The 19466-nt window shown below is 50.2% G+C and overlaps 2 protein-coding genes and 2 pseudogenes across 3 annotated transcripts in view; 2 read left to right on the forward strand and 2 right to left on the reverse strand.

Moving 5' to 3' along the window:
- Positions 1–19206, reverse strand: CUNH19orf57 (chromosome unknown C19orf57 homolog). 2 transcript variants are annotated; one of them, XM_025051631.1, is made up of 10 exons: positions 19123–19206; positions 18627–18690; positions 18158–18209; positions 14661–14838; positions 11996–12077; positions 11657–11761; positions 7792–9009; positions 4688–4773; positions 2603–2695; positions 1–2244 (listed from the first exon to the last, which is right to left on the reverse strand). In XM_025051631.1, the coding sequence occupies exons 3-10, from the start codon at positions 18186–18188 to the stop codon at positions 2103–2105; spliced, it is 1935 nt and encodes a 644-aa protein (XP_024907399.1). In that variant the 5' UTR covers positions 18189–18209; positions 18627–18690; positions 19123–19206; the 3' UTR covers positions 1–2102. The 2 variants fall into 2 exon arrangements, with proteins under 2 accessions (XP_024907399.1, XP_024907400.1); XM_025051632.1 differs by lacking the exon at positions 19123–19206 and adding an exon at positions 18867–19025.
- On the reverse strand, positions 13075–13159 carry LOC112485396 (annotated as a pseudogene).
- On the forward strand, positions 14138–14256 carry LOC112485386 (annotated as a pseudogene).
- The window catches only part of CC2D1A (coiled-coil and C2 domain containing 1A), a 16176-nt gene continuing 15816 nt past the window's right edge, over positions 19107–19466 (forward strand). The window contains exon 1 of the mRNA XM_015594765.2: positions 19107–19441. Within this exon, the coding sequence (XP_015450251.1) occupies positions 19382–19441 (60 nt within the window). The 5' untranslated portion in view covers positions 19107–19381. The remainder of the gene's footprint in view (positions 19442–19466) is intronic.

The raw sequence follows: 19466 nt of genomic DNA on the forward strand, positions 1-19466 counted from the left end.
TACTCTGACCTCCACTTTCCCGACTGCTGTCTGGAGTTTGGTTCATGGGGCTGCAGTGAGCTGAAATGCGGAGGGAGTGACTGCCACAGGGAGACTGTGGGACTCTGAGGGGTCACTTCTGGGCAGGACGCTCTGCTGCTGCATTAGTACATTAGGCCCTTTCTGTGATGTTTGGTGTTCTCAAACTCCCTTCCAGCTACCCCACACATACTGACATACCAAATGGGTGGAATCCCCCACACTGGGGATGGGGCCCTGATTTGAGAGGGGCATCGAGAGACAATTATACCATAATGTCCCAGCGACCTGGGGCCATAGTCACATGCCAGGCCCTTCAGAGCAAGGGAAGGACTTCTAGGGGTTGGGGGCTGTGTCCCGGGGGTGTCAGCCATCCCAGGCCTCTGGCAGGGGCATTGTGGAGACATTTTGGGTCAGCCTGGGCAAGGGCGGGAGGGAATGGCGATTCCTTCCCACCCAGGAATTGTGATCCAGTTCTCCTGGGAAACTGCGCTCTGAGGAATGCCTACCCTGCCAGCCCCGTCTACTGCCATAGCTTGTTTCCCTGGCCTCTAGGGGGCAGCAGGTGGCAAGTGTCCATCTACACTGCTCCCCCAAACCCAGGATGGGCCTCTGCCCAAGCCCACACTCTCCCATGGTTGGGTGGGGGTAGGAGTTGGACTTTGCAGGTCCCCTCTGCCCTTGAACTGGAACCTGAGGCCACCCATGAGGAAAGCCAAGGATGGGAGCCTGTCCTTGAAGACAGGCTGCTGCCTAGGCTTGGCAGGGAGAGGGGATGAGAAAGACACAGAAGGCTCCTTAGCAGCCCCAAGGGTCTTCAAACTGAGTTGCGGAAACAACATCCCAGCCACCACCTGCTGCTGCAAACTGCTAATGGCGTAAGTGAGGGCCACTGGGGCTTGAACCTGGGGAGGTCAAGGAAGGAGAGGTGGTGGGGGACCCCCACCAAACTTGCTCCCCTCTCACATGGGCTCTACTTGGGTGTAAGAAGGCAGTAGGCGAGGTTCCCTGCCATGGCCCTAGCAGTTTGGGTGCTGGGTGTGGGAGCCACAGACAGTGACTAATACAGAGGCGGGTCTGATCCACCTGGTTGTGACCAATTTAATAGAAGCATCGTTTTCTGTGAAATGGGTTTGAAGCCTGGCGGCTTCACAGTGGCTGGGGCTGCCTCTGACACTGCCATGGGGGTTGTGGTCAGGCTTGTTCGGGATAAGGTGTGCAGCACCCGCCCTCAGCACCAAGTTGGCATCAACTGCAACTCCCCAGGACTGCCTCCTCCCAGGCTGAGGCCTCAAAGTAGCTTGTCCCACAGAGGACAGACGGGGCCACTGAGCGCTGAAAGCAAACTCTCTAGGTGGATGTCTGGTGGGCTCACTGCCCCACAGATACTGGTGTGTGTGCCTGACTGGGAACACATAGCCATCCGCTCCCAGAATCTGACACACTCGGGAACTTGCAGGAACCCTCTGGCCTGTGTCCCAGCAGTGGCCCCACTTGCCTTCGCAGGGAGAATGAGAAGTGAAAGGGGAAAGAGGCAGAGAGGTTTGTGGGCGGAACATCAAGGAACCAGAACACTTCAAACTCCAAACAGCAGGTCCTGGGGCCTCACTAGGGAATCATTTATTAATGGCCTTCCCGGAAGAAATAAAATGGAAATCAGAGAAAGACAAATAAACAAGGGAGGTCTTTTCTCTTCCAGAAAAGAAACATTCTGAACTGCCATAACCTTGGCTAAGCCGCCAAAATTTGCAAACCCAGGCTGCCTCCACCTCCCACTGCAGCCTCAGTTTAGGGAGGAGCAGGTTCCCTCCCCCATACAGACGCCGGAGGGAGGCTGTTGACTCCAGTGGGGCCTCCAGGGTTTCCTAGGGGAAGCTGCCTCCCAAATCTGCTGAAGCCCACTAGGACCCATTGGAGCAGCATGGGGGACTGCAGGCTTTCCGGGGTATGCCAAGGCACCATTGCTAGCTGTTTGGCAGCAATCAAGCCCTTCTGTGGGCCAGGGCTCCAAGAAAACACACGCACATCCATGGGAGGGGGAGGCACAGCACAAAGGCTTGCTCAGCATCCCCGCTGGGAAGCACCTACGTATCCCTCCAGGACTGCTCCCCACGAGGGTGAGGCCCGGCCCCTTTTGGTGTGTAGGGTCCACTCGCGGGCTTTGCCTTTCGGTAGCTGAGGCGCTTGAAGGCTTCCAAGTCCCGGTGGGCATTCATGATCATGCGGCTAGGCAGAAAAAGCACTGGCCGTGAGCTACAGCAGGACACGCCTCGCATTCCTGTTTACACGGGCTAACACACTCATGCACACTCATAGGTCACACAGAATCAGCCTGTTACAAAGCAGACTGACCATCTCAGCCCCTCTTCAAAACCTAACAATTCTGCATACGACAGGTCTATGACATGACAGGCTAGGGCCCAGAAGGAAGACAATTTCTGGAAGTCCCTGGCTGAGTGGCCTGGGCTACTGGAGGGGGGCTTCTTTTTGCTGCCCCATTGGTTCTCCCCTCCCTGCTCCTCCCTGGGCCCCATCCCCGCTGCCTGTCCTGTCTGTTCCCTGTAGATGCGAGCCCAGATCTTACTTCAGGTTGGAGAGCTCAACTATGAGGCCTCGCATGGTGTCTGTTGCATCCTCCATCCTGGCGGCTTCACAGGGCTGGATCCCCTCATGGGTACTGGTGGGAGAGGACAAGAGACGTGCCCTCAGCAGACAGCCTGGCCAAACACCATTCTGGGGGACTTTCATTGGGCTTTGAGCTGTCTGCTTTTCCAGATATTAAGCCACCACGGGCAGAGCTCTGATGGCTAACCCAGGGGCCTCAACTGCCAAAAGCACACCCAGAATCCAGCCACTTCTCCCCCACCACAGCTGCTCTCGGCTGGACCGTTGCCAAAGGCTCCCTGGCACCCCAGCTCCTGCCTCTACAGCTTGTCTCCCATGCAGCATGGGTGGAGGTTATGAAAATGGAAACCTGGCCCACTGCACCGTCTGCCAGCACCTCCGGACCCCGTGCCTTCCTGCTTGTCCCCCTCTCTCCCCACTCCAGTCACACTGAATTCCTGGCTTTTCCCCAGAGCACCTCTTAGGGCTCTGGAATGTTCTTTCTAAATGTCTCCTCTTTTTTTGGGGGGAGGGGGGGAGGGTGGTAGCAGGACTTCCTTGATCACTAAATTAAAATTGTAACCCCTTCCCCACTTTTTCCCCTAACACTCTGCTTGTCTCTTTCTCACCCTGCCTGCCCTGCCCAACATACAATGGATCAAAGCTTCGTGTTTTGTCCTGTCCCCTGCCGCCTCCCCAGTGCCCCAGTGCCCAGAGTAGTTCTGGATGGCGTTAACATCTACGGGAGCGGTAGATGTGCCACAGCACCTACCGTATCTAACGTGAGCAGCCTGCGGGTGCTGGCAGAGGGTCGGCATCCTGCCAACAGCTCTCCCTAAAGCCTACCACACCTCGGGCTTGGCAGTACCTCCTGGGCTGTCACTACTGAATCTCTGGTTCTGCTCCATAAGCCTCAGTCATCCAGAGATGGTTGCCTGGCCCAGTTCTTAACCTCACTCAGCTACAGGCCATCAAGCCCAGGCCTTGCCCCTGGAGCTTCCAGATGTCCATGTGGGGTCGTATCAGCCCAGTGAGGCCATCGGAGATTCAGATGTGAATCTCCCTCCTCTTTGCTCACACAACAGTAAGGCCACTTTGACTAAATTGCCTCTAGTTCTTGTACAGGGTGTATGCATGTGTACAAGTGGTACAACAGGTACTAGTGACAGAGCATGTGCAAGGGCAAGGACCAAAAACATGCCGCCTTATATTTCAAGGAGGAAAAGGAGGAGGAAGAAAGAAACCCCACCAAGGACTGCACCCTAGCCCTTCCTCCACACTTGTCAAGCAGAAACAGACACTTGGCTATAAATAATTGATAAGCCACCGCCTCTGCAGAGAGGCCAGTTCAAGTGTGAGGTAACAGAAAGGGATAGTCGCCCAGTGCTTGTCCCTGGTAAGGCTAGGAGAAAGGACAGGAAGATGACAGACTATGAGAGGTTCTGGGGTGAGGGGAGAGGACCCCTCCCACCACACATACATACGCTGCTGGTGGAGGGACAGTGCACCTGGTGGCCTCCAGGAGGGACAGAAAGTAGACTGCTCTGGGGCACAGAGCCAAGTAGGAAGTGAAAAGACAGGACAGGTCAGAGAGCCTACCCCGTGCCAGAACTGGGACCACCCAGGATCGTCTCTGCCAATGGTTCTTAGCCTTGTCAGGGTTTGCTACCCCTCCGAGGAGGTTCAGGGAAAGCCCTGGACTCTCTCTCCAGAAAAAAGCACACACTGCACTCAAACTGCGGAACCGGGGCACCACCCCAGGGCTCCTGGGAGAGACGCTGGTTTGGATGCAGATGGCTGGTCACCAGTTCTCCACTTGTGGGAAGCAGGGGATGAAAGCAGTTTGAAAGATGGAGCTCAGCTCCCTTACTGGAAAGCAAAGCTTAGTGTGAGAGAGCCAGGGCCCCCCTGTCATCTTCATCAGCAAAATGGGAGTGCACAGGGCTCGGGGGAGGGAGAGCGTGGGGGCTCCAGTGCCAGAAAAGCAGTGAAATTCCCTGACCCGGGGACAAAGGGAGGACTCGTGTTGAGGCGAGAGTGTGGGACAGCCTCCCACCCGGCCTACCTCGGATGGGCCTTCGTAAGGGGGTCTCCAACGGCATGTAGGCTGGTGCCAGGCCAGCAAGGGCCTAACCCTCTCCCTGCAGGAAACTAGGAAGAGAAAGCACATGTGTGAACAGTCTAGCTGGGCAAGCCATGCCCAGGGAAGGAAAAGTCATACAGGAAACATCTCACTTTTCCTTGTCAACACCAGGAACACAGGCTAGAATTCTCGCAGAGGAAAAGTGATGCCTAGACCTGGGGGTCGCGGCTCTTGACAGACTCACCTGTGCCTGGGGGTGGCTCTGTCCCTGACAACTAAGGTGTAGCACTGTGTTGGGCTTGGCCCATATTATCCAAAAAGGTACAGGGAAGATCCCTAGTAGTGGTGACTGCAGTAAGGTGGGCATCCTGTGTCGAGGGGCAGAAGCTGGCCAGATAAGCCATGTGTCGTATGTCAGGAAAAGATTTTGAAAATATATTGCAAGGGAAAAATTCATAATTAATAAGGGACAGAGCAAGGTAATTCTGAGAAGCTTGTTTAAAGGTGGTTTAAGTTTTGTGGAAAATGTCAGGCTCAGGCACGGAGGTGATATGTCTCTCTGAAAGACGAAAAGAGGCAGAAGTGGGGCGGCTGCCCAGGGTCTCTTCTAAGGAGACGGAAATCCTGGGGTGGAGGAGGGGCCTGTGCTAGGGATATCCTTCCCGAATGGAACCCCTCTCCTCTGTCAGGAATGGGGGACGGCGTGAAGGGGCGAGCTACACTTGAAAAGAGATCCCTGAATCCAAAGGAACAGACATAAAGAACAGGCTAGAGCCCAGAGGTTCTCATGTGGGGGGCCAACTCTGCCTCCATGAGATACTTCACTGTCTTGGTTGTTAGACTGAGGGAGGGGGTGTTACTGGCATCTGACAGGCGGAGGCTCGGGGATGCTTCTCAATACCCTACAGTGCACAGGAGAGTCGCCACCACAGAGAACAAACAATCCAGCCATAGACACCAGCAGTGCCAGTTGAGATCCCTGCTGTAGACAATACAATGTCTCCCAGCATCTGGCCATTTCACGTAGGTGACTTTGTGACTTTAAACACAATTCAATACTACATTTTCACCTAACTCTCTGCACTGTTTTTGGCCATGAGGAATATTCTCCCTCTCACCAGGGCTATGTAAATGTTTGTCATGACACAGTCCTCATACTGAATGTGCCAGGGCCATTGCTGTAGGCCCCTGAGAGGGACCTGGAAATCAGCTTTTTAAATGATGCTCCTTGAGCAGTGTACAGAGGATCCACCAGCCCTGGGGTGTCACATCCTGAGGAAGCTGTTATGAGAAGAAAAGACTAAACTTTCCTGTGAGGGGACCTGGGTTTAAAACTGGCCTTCCCTGCTATGTAACCTCTGAGAGTCTCCAAGTGGCCTCCTCCGAAGTGGTGCTGATGGCTGTGCCTCGTGAGGGTTGAGGGCTCAGTGCTGGGAGGCTGCACAGCTGCTCTCCCTCTGTCTGCACTCTGCTCTCAAGTGCCCCCGCTCACATGGCTTTCCTGCCAAGTGCCATCCAGAACCTTCCCATGGGAACCTGCTCGTGCCTGGGTTGCCCCAACTTGTCCGGGAACGCCCAGTGTCGAAACAAAATGTGCCTGGGCACTGGCCGCCTTGTCAAGACAGTGCCTATTCCCCTGGAGGGCCTGCCAGGTCTGACTACCCGGCTGTCCGCCCACGTTCCCCATACTGCTGATTCCTCGGTGTTTTCCAAGTGCACAGTCACTGGCAGCCTGTCTGGTAACCTGTCCAGAAAGGCTTGTTTCTTTGACTGCTGGATGCCACCAAATGTTCCAACTGCTTCCCCAGCCTTCTCATTTAGTCACTGCCCAAGAGGCCAGAGACTCGGGGTAACTTAAAAGGCATTTTTTTTCCTGAGTGAAGGGTTTGCATTTTTCAAGAAACAAGGCTCCAATTCTAAAATTTCAGCTGTTTCCAGCACCTGAACGCCTACCTATCCAAAAGCTTGTGTTCAAACTCTAAGACTGAACTGCACTGTGACCTACTTCCCATGATCTCGCTTGTCTGGTGATCATGAAATGGGTGGCACAAGGAGCCAGGGCCCACGCACGGCAGGGAGAGCCAGGCGAACATTGTGGAGGGCCAAAATCACCCCTGGCCATCCCCGGGGAAGGTACTGCAGTGGAGACCCATATTTGCACAACCCAACCATGCTCTCCTCCACACTTGGAACAGCTGGCTTTCTTAAACTGGGCACCAGATGAAAGCCTGTGCTTGTGTTTTGGGGCTGTGTCGCATGAAGACTCTTTAAGTGTTGAAATGATAGGGTACAGAATGCTCACTCTGGGAAAGGCAAGCAGGAACGGTGCTACTGAAAACCTCACGGGGGCAGGGACTATACCGGATATGTTCGTGCCTGGCTCAGAGCAGGCTCTTGATAAGCATATACTGAGTGAATTTAAAAAAAAAATACATTTCAGCAGGGATGGCTGAAGGAACAGAGGCCTACGTCTATCAAAGGAGCTGGGCTCCCCATTCCAGGACGGGGTGGCTGAGACACAGCTGCAGAATCAGGCCAACCTGGGCGCAGACCCAGCCTTCTCCCCTTCCATCTGTGTCACCTCTGGCAGGTGCCTGACAAACCCAGTGTGTGGAAAAAGAACCAATTGCCTCCCTCCCAGGGCACCAACACTTAGCCCAGGCTCAGGTGTGCCACCAGCCAGGGACCTGAGCTTTCCCCTAGAAGCAGGGCTGAAGCTAGGCTGCCACCTGCCTTGACAGGTGAATGCCATGGCCAGCAGAGTCTTGTCAGGCAGCTTTCCCACTGCCTGTTGGGTGGGCAGATCCCTGATCCCTGAAGTAAGCAAAGTCCCTACAAATTACAGTAGAAAAAGAAAATTCCATGCACATGTTTGGGACAGGCCCCTCATGTAAAGGCAGGTCTGTCCTTTCTGGAAAACCATGGACTCCACACACACTGAAGCTGCAACTCAGACCCCTAGACTCTGCTGTATAAACAGACCGCCACCCACCCCATCTTCCCTCAACTGGGCAATTTGGGAGAGGGCTTGTGGCTACTGGCACCTGCCCTGGAATTGTCTGGCTGTAACTTGGGGAAGCTCTTACCTGTTCAGGTGGGTCTTCAAAGTCAGAAGCTTCCAGGGCATCCTGAATCTGGCTGTCTGGCAGGAAGTCAAGTTCCATGGCTGGAGACTCCCCTAACAAAGCCTGGTCTGCAGAGTCAGGAGGGTGCTTGGGTTGGCCTGCCAGGCCTTTGAGAGCATCTGGGTTGCCCTGGTGAACCCTGGTGTCCAGGGGAGGGCCATCCACTGCTTCTCTGTGCACCAGCGGAGCAGAGGCTCCAAGGGACAGACTAAGCTCCCTGATGTCTTGTTCATAGCTCTGGCTACCTAACTTGGTTGCCTTTTCACCCAAGGGCTGCAACAGCAAAGGCAGTGCACAGAAACCTTCTTGATCCGAGCCTGGCACCCATGTCTGATCAACACCTGAGCCCATCTCTGAGGCTACGGGGATGGAATCTCCAACATCTACAATGGGCTCTTGGATCCCATGAGCCAAAGCCAGGAAGGCTGCAGGGCCCCCTGGGACATTGCCAGGGGGCTTAGCTTCTTGCCCTGCCTCCCCTCTGCCTCCTGCAGTCTCCTTACAGAGAGGCATACCTCTGGGCAGGGCCCAGCTGTGGCCTCCATCAGGGGCCTTCCCACCCAGCCCAGCCACCTCCAGAGCCCTCTGTTCTGGCTGAGTGGGGTCTGTGCTCACGTCTGTGATAACAATGCTCCTAAGGGAGGAGAATCTTGGGCTGCTACAGCTCCCTTGTGCTTCCCTGCCAGCCTTGCTGAGTGTCTGCATGAAGTCTGAAAGGCCCTGGACCACAGATCCAGGCTCTGGGCCCCCAGGGATCAAGCCAAGGATGCTGTCTCCTTCCTCCTGGTTGGCCCCCGCTCCTCCTTGGGCACCTTCCTCCTGTGAGGATCCTTGGTCTGGCTCCTTCTCCTCGGCTTCACTACTTGGCTGATGCCCTTTTTGGCCGCGATCGCCTGGAACCCCACCCCACTCTGTGCTTCCACCGTCTAGCAAATTGGTCCCTTGCTCCAACAGGTGATCCTGGCTGGCCCTCTCTGAGGCCAAGGGCACCGTCCCCCATTCTGGAGAGGCGTCGTTGGAGACCTCAGGCTGAGAATGCCCCCTGCCAGACACAGGTGTTACAGGGTTTTGGACGCCGTGCTTGGAGTGGGCACCATCTGCCTCCCAGACAGTGAGCCCTGGGGACTCCTCTGGTGACTGGCTTCCTGCGTGCTGGGCACTGGGCTCTGGCAGTATTTCCTGCGGAGAGAGAAAGACTCAGACTGTACTGCTTCTGTACAGTCTCATGCTGCGCAGATGACCGAAGGGATCAGCACAGTCATCCCTCTTATCCGTAGGGGATTTGTTCCAAGACCCCCAGTGGATATTTGAAACTGCAGGCAGTAGTGAAACTTATACGTACCATGTTTTTTTCCTATACATACATACATACATATCTATAACAAAGTTTAATTTTTAAATTAGGCACAGTAAGAGATCAACAATTACTAATATAGGACAATTATAATATACTATAATAAAAGTTATGTGAATGGCTTTGGGACTATTATTAAGTAAAATAAGGGTTACTTGAACACAAGCACTGTGATACTGTGACAGTCCATCTGATAACCAAGACAGCTACTAAGTGACTAAAGGCTGGGGAGTATGTACAGCGTGGAGATGTTAGACAAAGGGATGATTCAAGCCCCAGGAAGGACGGCCTGAGAATTCATCACGCTATTCAGAATGGTGCAAAATTTAAAAACTTCTGAGTTATTTATTTCTGGAATTTTCCACTTAATATTTTCAGACTGCAGTTAACCACAAGTAACTGACACTACGGAGAGCAAAACCGCAGATAAGGAGGGACGACTGTACCAGTACAGGGCAGAGCTTTGTGCCAGGGGCTGGAGGGGGAAATGGAATCCTTCCTTCCGTCAGCTGCTTCTTCCCACCAGCACTGGGCATGCGGAGGTCAAGGATATAAAAATCAAGGGGGCCTATGAATCGCACCAATGTCAATTGCCTGGTGATGGCAATGGATTATAGACATGTAAGATGTGACTGCTGTGGGAAGCTAGGGAAGGGAACACAGAGGCCTCTCTGTGTTTTGTTTTTAAATTGTGGTATAATATATACAAGAAAAGATTTACCATTTTAACCATTTTTAAGTAACTCTATATAGTTTTATTAAGATAAAAACTGAGTGTGGTATGAAGTTTACATTTAAATGAAGTTTTCACAGAAACCTACCACATATACAAAGGTTTTACAATGGAGGTCTACATGCAGGTCTAGATGATATCAAGACCTGATGTATATATTATGATTCAAGACAGCATTTTGAGTATTAGTTCTTAGGATTAAAAAATAATTTTTGTTTTGTGTTTCAAAGTGAACCACAGCCCAAGTATGAAAGTTCAATCTTGAGACCAGGGCTTTTGAAGTGATTTGATGAATTTGTGCTGTCAGTGACTGAACTCTGCCACCAATGGTTTCAGGGAGGCTCTGAAAATTTTCCACTCTAAGAGTATGGGCCCTTCTCTTTATTCTCACACTTCCTATGCCACCCTCTCCCCGACCCAGTACCTCAGCCAGTGGCTTGGATGGAAAAGCTAGTATTTATAACTTCATAATTAGAAAAGAAAGGGGTCTTGTGTTTATTTCAAGAATTAGCATCTCTAAAACAGAATGATCAGCCTTTGTATCTGCTCCAATAAAAGACTTTCCCTCCTGGACCAGTTTCCAACTCCAAAATGGCAGCTGTGTTAACTTACAAACTTAGCCCTTTGCTGGGAATAGTATTAAACTCAGGCAGGGAACACCCTGGCTTATAAGCTTCAAGTACTCACAGCTTTTAAACCTTTTTTCCATTTAGAAAAAAAAAGGGGGCAGTTTGCTTCCAGCATTCATTTAACATCACACATAAGAATGCTATGTCTTCTAGGATTTGACATTCAGCGATTGAAATAGTAAAAACTGTGCCTGTCGGCTTTCTGGTATAAAGGGTGATGCTGCTCAGAGCAGTGACCAAGAGTGGAGAGGGATCGGTGCCATGCTCCTTACTGGTGCATGGTGTCAGGTGGGCTGGAGGAGAGGTGCCCAGAAAAGCAACAAGCCAGGTGGCTGCGGTCGAGCCCCTCACTGAAGCGGTGTACCGGAGGCCCCAGCCAATAACCCTTCCTTCTGTTTAACCATTTTTAAGTGCATGATTCAGTGGTATTAAGTACATTCACATTGTTGTACAACCGTCATCATTATCTATCCCCAGAACTCTTTAATCTTGTGCAACTGAAGCTCTATCTCCATTACATGCTAACTCCCCACCCTGGAGATCTAGCCAGGAGGTTGGGTCTGTCTCTAGTTTGTTCCTTTTTAATTGCTGGGTTTTGTTCATGGTGAGGATAGACCACAGTATGTTCAACCATTTCACCTGTTGAAAGATATTACGGATGTTCCCAACTGGGGGCAATTACAAATACAGCCGCTGGGCACACCCACCACTTACTTTTTTAGGGGTGCATATTGCCAGACATTGTCACCCCCAGAGCTGACGGTGGCAAGGACAAGAAAGCACACTGTAAGACTACACCCAATCCTTACTTGCACAAAAGCTTCTGAGAAGCGAAGGGTTCAGGGACAGAATGTGGGCTGCCTTTCTGAGTCTTACTAACTCGCACACAATGGAGCAAAAGGGCACTGGCCCTGAGTGCTTTGGTGCAAGCACAGCAGTCCTGAGCTGCGAGTTGCCTGCACAGCACCTGCAGTAGGAAGACATCTGTAGTGCGAAACATTAAAAATGTAGATGTGCGGGGTGCAGATCTAGCCATTGCCAAAGAAAACCAAGGCTGGGCCAAGAGGCTGTGCCTCTATTGTTCTCAGCCTGCCAATTTTAGGGCCTTACCGAGCTAAATGCCCCACTCCCGAAGTCCTCTTCCTTTGTAGCTGCTTGTCTCGTCACTGTCTTCCTGAGTTTTGCAAACTGGGGGACAAACCTTCCAACTGAGTTCTGTGAACCAGATACAAGAACAAAGCAGCAATAAAGGGAGGAATGAGGTTTCAGAAAGGAACCAAATAAAATACCAAAACCAATTTCTTTCTTGTAGTTTCAAACATGGCCTTTGCCCTCCAACCCCAGGGCACACTCTCACCAGCCGTTGGCCTTGAGGATGAAGAGGCAGGCACTCCAGCTGAAGGGGGGCAACATCCTGTGCACATAAGCAAGGCTACCAAGCAGGCTCACCTGGGAAGGTGGGAAGGGAACTGGCTCGTTTTCTGGTTGCCTGAGGAGCCTAGAGGGGCCTCCTGCTTCCTTGTTCGGGGAGCTGGGTGGAGAAAGACAAATAGGAAGTTCTGGAGAACCTCTAGGGCTGTCAATGTGCATAGCAGGCAGAGAATGCAGTCCAAAGGCAAGGTGGTACCCAGAATCTCCTAGAAAAGAGGTCTTGGAGCACCTGATGAGAGAGGGTGGAATGGGGAGGGGAGCAGCGTCCTGAGGAACATTTGACTCCAAGAAGGGTTCAGGGTCCCACATCAAGAATTCAAGCTGCTTGCTCCGGTAGCACTTTACCCTTATAATCCCAGGAACTGGCTTCTGAAGCAAGAACAGGAATTTTCATTTGGATTGACACTCCAGCCCCCAACTCCACAAATTCTAAGTTAGGGAAGTTGCAGATATGAGAAACACAGTGTCTTAAAAAGGGTATATTCATAATTGCCAAAATGTGGAAGCAACTGAGTTGGCCTTCAGTGGGTAAATGGATAAACAAGCAGTACAATGGACTACTACTCAGTCTTAAAAAGAAATGAGCTACCAAGCCATGAAAAGACATAGAGGAAACTTAAACGCATATTACTAAGAAAAATAAGTCAATCTGAAAAAGCCACGTACTGTATGATTCCAACTACATGATATTCTGGAAAAGGCAAACTGCGGAGACAGTAAAAAGATCAGCGGTTGCCAGGGTCGGGAGAGAGATGGATAAGTTTGGATTTTTAGGGCAGTGAAAATACTCTGTATGAGACTATAGTAGTGGATATATGTCATTATACATTTGTCTAAAGCCATAGGATGTACACCAAGAATGAACTCTAAGGTAAACTACGGGACTTTGAGTGATTACAGTGTGGCAACGTAGGTGAGTGATGATGATAACGGGGAGGCCATGCACATGTGAGGGCAAGAAGTATATGGGAAATTTCTATGTCTTCCTCTCGATTTTATTACAAACCTAAAACTGCTCTAAAAAAATAAACTCTTTAAAAAAAACATGAGTGAGGCTAAGGTTATAAAAGATGTGGCTATGTATACTGAAAAAAAAAAAAAATCTGGAACCAAAATTTCAATTAGCAATAATCATGCCTCAGATAAACCTCATTGGCTATGATACTGCTACTGCACAATAGTGAAACCAAAATTTCATATGATCTCAACTTTCATATGGGGAGGTTATAGAGAAAGAATAAGTCTAGATGCCTCCAGCAAGAGTCTGTTAGAAAATTTTAATTGGGATGGGTTGTTTAGGCGGCTTCTGGGTATTGGCAAGATTTCATTTCTCAACATAAACGTGTTAAGCTTGTTTGCTTTATGTGTTTTTTTGTTATATTTTGTGCACCTGGTATTTCCTAATAAAACATTTTAAAAACAACAAAAAATGATGGGAACCTGCTTCCGTGGGTTCTGACTATTCTCATGGATGCAGATGGCAGGGTAGGTAGTAGCTGTGACCCCATCAGCCCCGTTGACCTCTCCAGGAGTGAGGAACACTGTGATATTGTCATGTCTGGAGAAACAGCTTAGGCGTGACATGTGGCTCTTCTCTTCCTATCAGAGTAGGGCTGCCTTTAGTCCTAAGACTAATAACCTGAGATCACCCGCTCCCCAGAAAACAGTAGTCAGTCAGACCACATGCCTTCTCTGAAGATTTTGAGTAACAGGAACCTTCCTTCTCCTAACTCACACTAACCCTTTCTACTTTGCTATAGTTACATGTGGTTTAACCCCATGGAAAGACTAAATTGTTTTCCAGACCCTCTTTCTTTTTCCCCATTGTGCTTAATTACATATTTCCAGAAAAAAAAAAAAAAGGGAACTGAGAAACCATAGTGGTTAGGAACACAGGAGTAAGACACACCAGAGCCCCAGCCTGTCTTGTTACCAGATCAGTGGTCTTAGGCAAGTCATTTGATCTCTCAAAACCTTAGAATCCTCACCTGACAGATGGGGATAAAAACCTATTTCACAGTGCCATGAGGGTTGAAAGAGCTGATATATGCAGGGCATTTATTATTAACACTCTGTCTACCACATAATGATTCTCTTTTACCGATTATTATTTAGCAGACCTACTCCTTTGGTACCTTCTTGATCAAGAAGAAATGTGGGGTCTATAGCCATCCTACCCTGAACAAGCCTGATCCCGTCTGATCTTGGAAGCTAAGCAGGGTCAGGCCTGGTTAGTACTTAGATGGGCGACCACTTAGGAAGATGAGGTGCTGTAGGCATAAAAAATCAAAAATATAAAGGATTGTAAGCTGACAAGGTCCTTACAATCTGTGAGGTCAACCAAGGGTTGCCTAGCCAAAAAAAAAAAAAAAAAAGAAGAAGAAAGAATGTGGGATAAATATGGATCTGACCAGCAGACAGGATGAGCTGCATTCTATAACTAAGTGACCTCGAAAAATTCAAGATTTTCCTTGCCCAGGGTTAAAACATTGACCTTTCTCAATAAAGAGGACAGTCCGGGAGGAAAGCTTCAAGAAGCAGAATCCAAGAACCCTGAGTCCCTAGGAGGGAGGCCTGGCATTGGGTTATGTTGGTACCCTCCCCTCTGCATCCTGTTCACTAAGCAGGTGTGCTGTGCCCACTGTCATTGGGGAGGTCTGCTGAACTGTTCTGAGCCACTTACCTGGAAGCCACCTGTCCTGGTTCCTCCCCACTCTGCTCTGCTGAGGGAGCAGGTCCTGCCCTGCCTTCTGACTCCTCAGGGTGACACGAAGGGTCCAACTCGTAACTCTGGGAAGCCCTGTCAGAGTCTCTGAGCCTTGGGTGCTTTGGGGGTTTCAGAGGATGAATTCCTTCTCCTCCTGGTTTAAAGATAAAGGAAGACAAAAGGAATGGAGATGCCAGGAGCATGTACTGCCATGGATGACAACCAAACTTGGAAGGGCCACAGTTGCAATGTGAGCAGGTTTGTTCCAAGGGCAGGAAACCCCTACTCTGACAGTTGCCTGGAGACCGAGATGAGATGGAACCTCGTCCAGGTGGGACCTAGGAGCTTATGTGGCTGTAGGATTCAAAGGCTTTTTACCTATGGCCTGGTCATGACTGCAGCTGAATCCTGAGCTGGCCAAGGCTGGCTCCAACTACATGAAACAACCTGGCCCAGCCTACTGTCTCTCTGGTGAGAGGTGTGTGCTGGCTCCTTCGGGTCTCAGCTCAAACATCCCTGCAGAGAGGCTACTCTCTGACTTCTCTATAGAGTATCTCCTTTCAGGCCCATGCTGTTTCATTCACTTCATAGCTTTTCTGCAAGTACTGATGTACTGGGTCATTTCTGTCTCCCTCACTACAATCTGCTCCATGCCAGGAGGGACTTCATCTATCACACTCTCTGCTGGGGCTCAAGTGTCTAGAAGAGCATATAGTACTCTGTCAGTGCACCATAAATATTTGGTAGCTGACTGAATAAACACATTGAAAATGCAGATCACTTCCCGGGAAACACAGATAAAACTAAATTATGTACCATCTAGTTTTCCATGATGCCTGAAGACTACTTATCCTGGGAAAACTGGGACCCAGTGTCATTAAGTGCTAAAGAAGAGATGTTTTAGCTGCCACTCGGTCTCTTATATCTCTGTGATACCTTCCCCATCACTGAGAGCAACTGAGAGCCTAAAAGTGCTTATTAACATGTCTGTCTGTTGAATAAAGGAAGCTCCTTTACATAGAAATCGCCTATAGTGGCTAGTTTGTGAGACCTCCCCAAATCTAGCCCCAAGCGAATCATTTATTCAATGAACAAATAATAACAGTTAGCTTTATCGAGTTCCATTCCAGACACTCTCCTAAGAACTTGGGTGCGTTATGATAAAACTTTGAGGTAGGGTCCTACAGTTATGTCTGTCTTACAGATGAAAAAGCTGAAGCACACGAAAGCCAGAGACCAGAATGGGATCCAAGCATCCAACTCCAGAGTCTGCACACTGAAGTGTACTTCAGCATTTACTGAGCGCCTACCATGTACCTACCGTGCTTTTGACCAGGTCAGACAGTGAGGACAAAAGGACAAACCAGACCCAGGCCTGATCTTCCTGGAGTTGTCACAAAGCCCCTTTCCAACTTCATCTCCTTACATACCTTGAAATAAACCCACGGAATAACCCACTCCCTCCTTATACCAACTACTAGTGTCCTCTTCGGCATTCATTCAGCTGTTTGCACTCCATTAGACCACAGCAACTTCCCTGTAATGTCTTCTAATTCTGTCAGTTATGGTTCATGTGTGCCCGTTCAGAACTTTAACCCACTGCTGTGTATTTGATTAGCTCTCTCTGTGAGGAGCATTTTTCTTTTTCCCTTGATGTCGAGGGCAGGAATTAAGTCTGCTGTGCCCTTTGATCTCATCCTCCCCCTGCCTTCCCCGTCATGTGCTCACCCCAGTGCTGTACCTAGAGCATGGCTCTAATGAGTTTCTTACCCAAACACATTCCCACCCTGCGGTCTCCCAGAAAAGACAAAATATAGCAGCTTCGTTTATTTGGTTTCTTAAGATGCTCAAATACCAGCTTGCTTTGCTAAACCAATGGACATTCGTACCAAATAAAAAGCAAAAATACCAACAGAAGTAAAGAGCCTCCCACTTCCTTCCTGTGATCTGTCCCCACAGGATTAATTTAAGAAAAACTAAGGCAGAACTTCATGTTCAACACCAAAGGCCAAAGATGTCAGAGGGAAAGGGCTTCTTTCACCACCTGCCAGAATTGTCTTCTCTCTCCATCCCATCCAGTACACACAGAAACAGCTGTCCCAGGCCAGCCCAGGGATACACTGAGCTGGGGAGTCCACTGCCAAGAGAGGCCCCAAATGACTTGCCGTGGGTGGGCCTGGCTGTCCCCAGCTTCCCCCTCCAAGGTCACATAAATTCCTGTGTCTCCAAGCAGCCTGTTGCTCATCTCTGCACAAAATATTTCAATCTGTTGATAATTTTTTTGTCCCACATTTTGGTAAAAAAATGAGTGCTACTCCCTAGTTCATTAAGCACAAAGTAAAGAAATCATTTCTAAACTTTTAAGAAATTTGAGTTACATTAGACAATGGACAGGAAAATGGAGCTATACTATGTAATACTGAGTTCTTTTCACCTGAGGAAATTCTCTAAGCATATGGTCAAATAGACACAGTCTCAGTATAGCATGAAGTCAAAGATAGAGGTTGCATATCAATACATGTGATGATTTGAATTTCCAATAAAAAGCACCATATTTGCATATACACAGAAAAAGTTTGGAAAAAGTAGTGTACTCAGGTTCGTTTCTTGTTTTTTTATGCTGTACCATTAGATTGATCCTTGTCTTATGGTTGCACTAGACGTTAACATTAGGGGAAGGTGAGAGAAAGGCACACAGAACTCTGCACTGTTTTTGCAACTTTTCTGTAAGCCCCAAATTATTTCAAAATGAAAAGCTTTTTTAAAAAAAAGTCTGGAAGGATAATCATAACAACAGCATATATTTGTGTACTACCTAGGGTCTCTTCTTGGTGCTTTACAAATACTAATCCACATGTGAGCTCTAGGGCAGTTCTCAACCTAGGCACTATTGACATTTGGGGCACTACTGATTGGGATGGGATCATTCTGTCCTGTGAAAACCAAAAATGTCTCTAGATATTGCCAACTATCCTCTGGAGTGCAAATTCCTCCCCCATCCAGGTTGAAAATCACTGTTCTAAAAAATAAAAAGTGTTCTTATTATCCTTTATTTACAGAAGAGGTGAAGTGAGGCACAGAGTAAGTCATCTTTCTTCACACAGTGAGCAGCAGAGCTGGGAAGAACCTAGGTTTTTGGTTCAGGAGTGAAGCACTTACTTAGCCACATACTAGATGGCCTTGCAGCACCTCAAGCTCTATTCGGGGGTGGTCTCTGAGAGTGGGCCTGTAGAGGCTGGCCCCCTGCCCTGAAGCCTGGGGACCTCTCTTTGGCTGTGGGAGCCCACCAGAGGCTGGAGGAAGCTCCACAAAGCTTCCACTTTCTACTGTACGTACTCCTCCATAATTTACAGTTTTCTTACAGGTGTTAAATCATTTTTTAAAGGAGCCTGGTGTGGTCATGTTAGCATTTCTGCAGTAAGCCCACATTCTTAAGAGCAGAAGCAGCAATAAAGAGACCAAAGTTCAAATACCTGAGGTCCGAAGCTTCTTCCTCTTACTCATTTTATCCCTCCCTTGAGAAATCTGAAAACAATGAGCAGAATCCAATCATTACAAGCAGTCCCTGTCCCTAGGTACAGACCCAGTGACATTAGATGAGGGCAGAACCCCCCTCCACCCCCACCTTGGCGCATCTGGCTGCCCTGAAGGGTTATTTGGACCCCAAGGGGACACAAGCTGGGAGTCATAGTGACCTTGGACCATGGCTAGGTAAGAACGCGAACCTCCTCTATGCTACAGAGAGAAGAAAGGTAATTGTCCATCTTCTGCCCAGGATGTGAGAATGCATAGGCGGGGATGGGGCAGCAGTGTCTTCCGTAGGAAGCCTTGGGGGCTCTTCAAGGAGCTAAACGCCTTTGGGGGATGCCAGGGACCTTGAAGGACAGGAGTCACCACAGGGCAATTCCTCCCAGCCTTGGTGGCGGACAAGCCCAAACCGACCTGGGCCAGAGAAGTTGTTGAGGTTCCTCTGTCCTTATCAGGAACTAGGTAAGTCTGCCTGGAGCTGTTGGGAGACAATTCAGTTAAATTATCTGCGTGAAATATTTTGGAGAAAATGAAAGGCAAGTTGGCCCCTCACAGAGGCTGGGCAGCTCCGGGGTCTAGAGCTGAAGGGCCAGGAGGCCTGAGGCCTGAATGCTGTGGACCGCCTTCGAGTGACCAGGCCCAAACTAACCCTACCCCCGCCACAGAAACGTGAGGACTGCCCAGACTTGGAGAGCCAGATGAGATCGTAGCCCGTAGGTGGCCGCGGAACGCAGTGAAGCGTGGCCCGCCGCCGCCCCTCACACTTGGCGCGCGCTCCACCTTTCCCGCGCACTGCAAGACTCAGCTGCGCGCATGCGCAACGCCAGCCTTGCTCCCTCACACCGCGCACGCTCCGCCTCTTTCCCGCACCACCTGCAGAACCGCCCACCGCACCGCAACGCGCACGCACGCTCGCGCGCTGCCTGCCGGGAGTTGTAGTTTCAGGGCTGCGGGCTGGGCAAGTCCAGTGGCCGCGTTCCGGTGCCGCGGCGCCTGAACGACGAGGCGGAAGTAGGACGGACACTCGGGAGACCCAGGACGCGGGATTGGCGGTCGCGGGGCGCCGGCGAGGGGCTCAGGAAAGGCGCGTGCGCAGCTATAGGGCCCGGGGGAAGAGGCAGGGCAAGGCGAGGCGAAGGGGCCGGTGGTCCGGGCATCTTGCCTGGAAAATGCACAAGAGTAAGGGACCCCCTGGACCCCCGGGCCGAGGCGCCGCCGCCGCCCGCCAGGTGAGTCTGTCTTTACCACTACACC

This window comes from Pteropus alecto, unplaced genomic scaffold (genome assembly GCF_000325575.1).
Source record: "Pteropus alecto unplaced genomic scaffold, ASM32557v1 scaffold388, whole genome shotgun sequence".
NCBI classification, from domain to species: domain Eukaryota; kingdom Metazoa; phylum Chordata; class Mammalia; order Chiroptera; family Pteropodidae; genus Pteropus; species Pteropus alecto.

Coding starts and splice junctions, on each gene's coding strand:
- CUNH19orf57 (XM_025051631.1), bottom strand. CDS start 18,188: ATGAGTAAGAGGAAGAAGCTTCGGACCTCAG. Junction 12,078..14,660: donor CCAGGACAGGTGGCTTCCAG/GTAAGTGGCTCA, acceptor TTCTCCACCCAG/CTCCCCGAACAAGGAAGCAG. Junction 11,762..11,995: donor TTCCCTTCCCACCTTCCCAG/GTGAGCCTGCTT, acceptor TCTGGTTCACAG/AACTCAGTTGGAAGGTTTGT.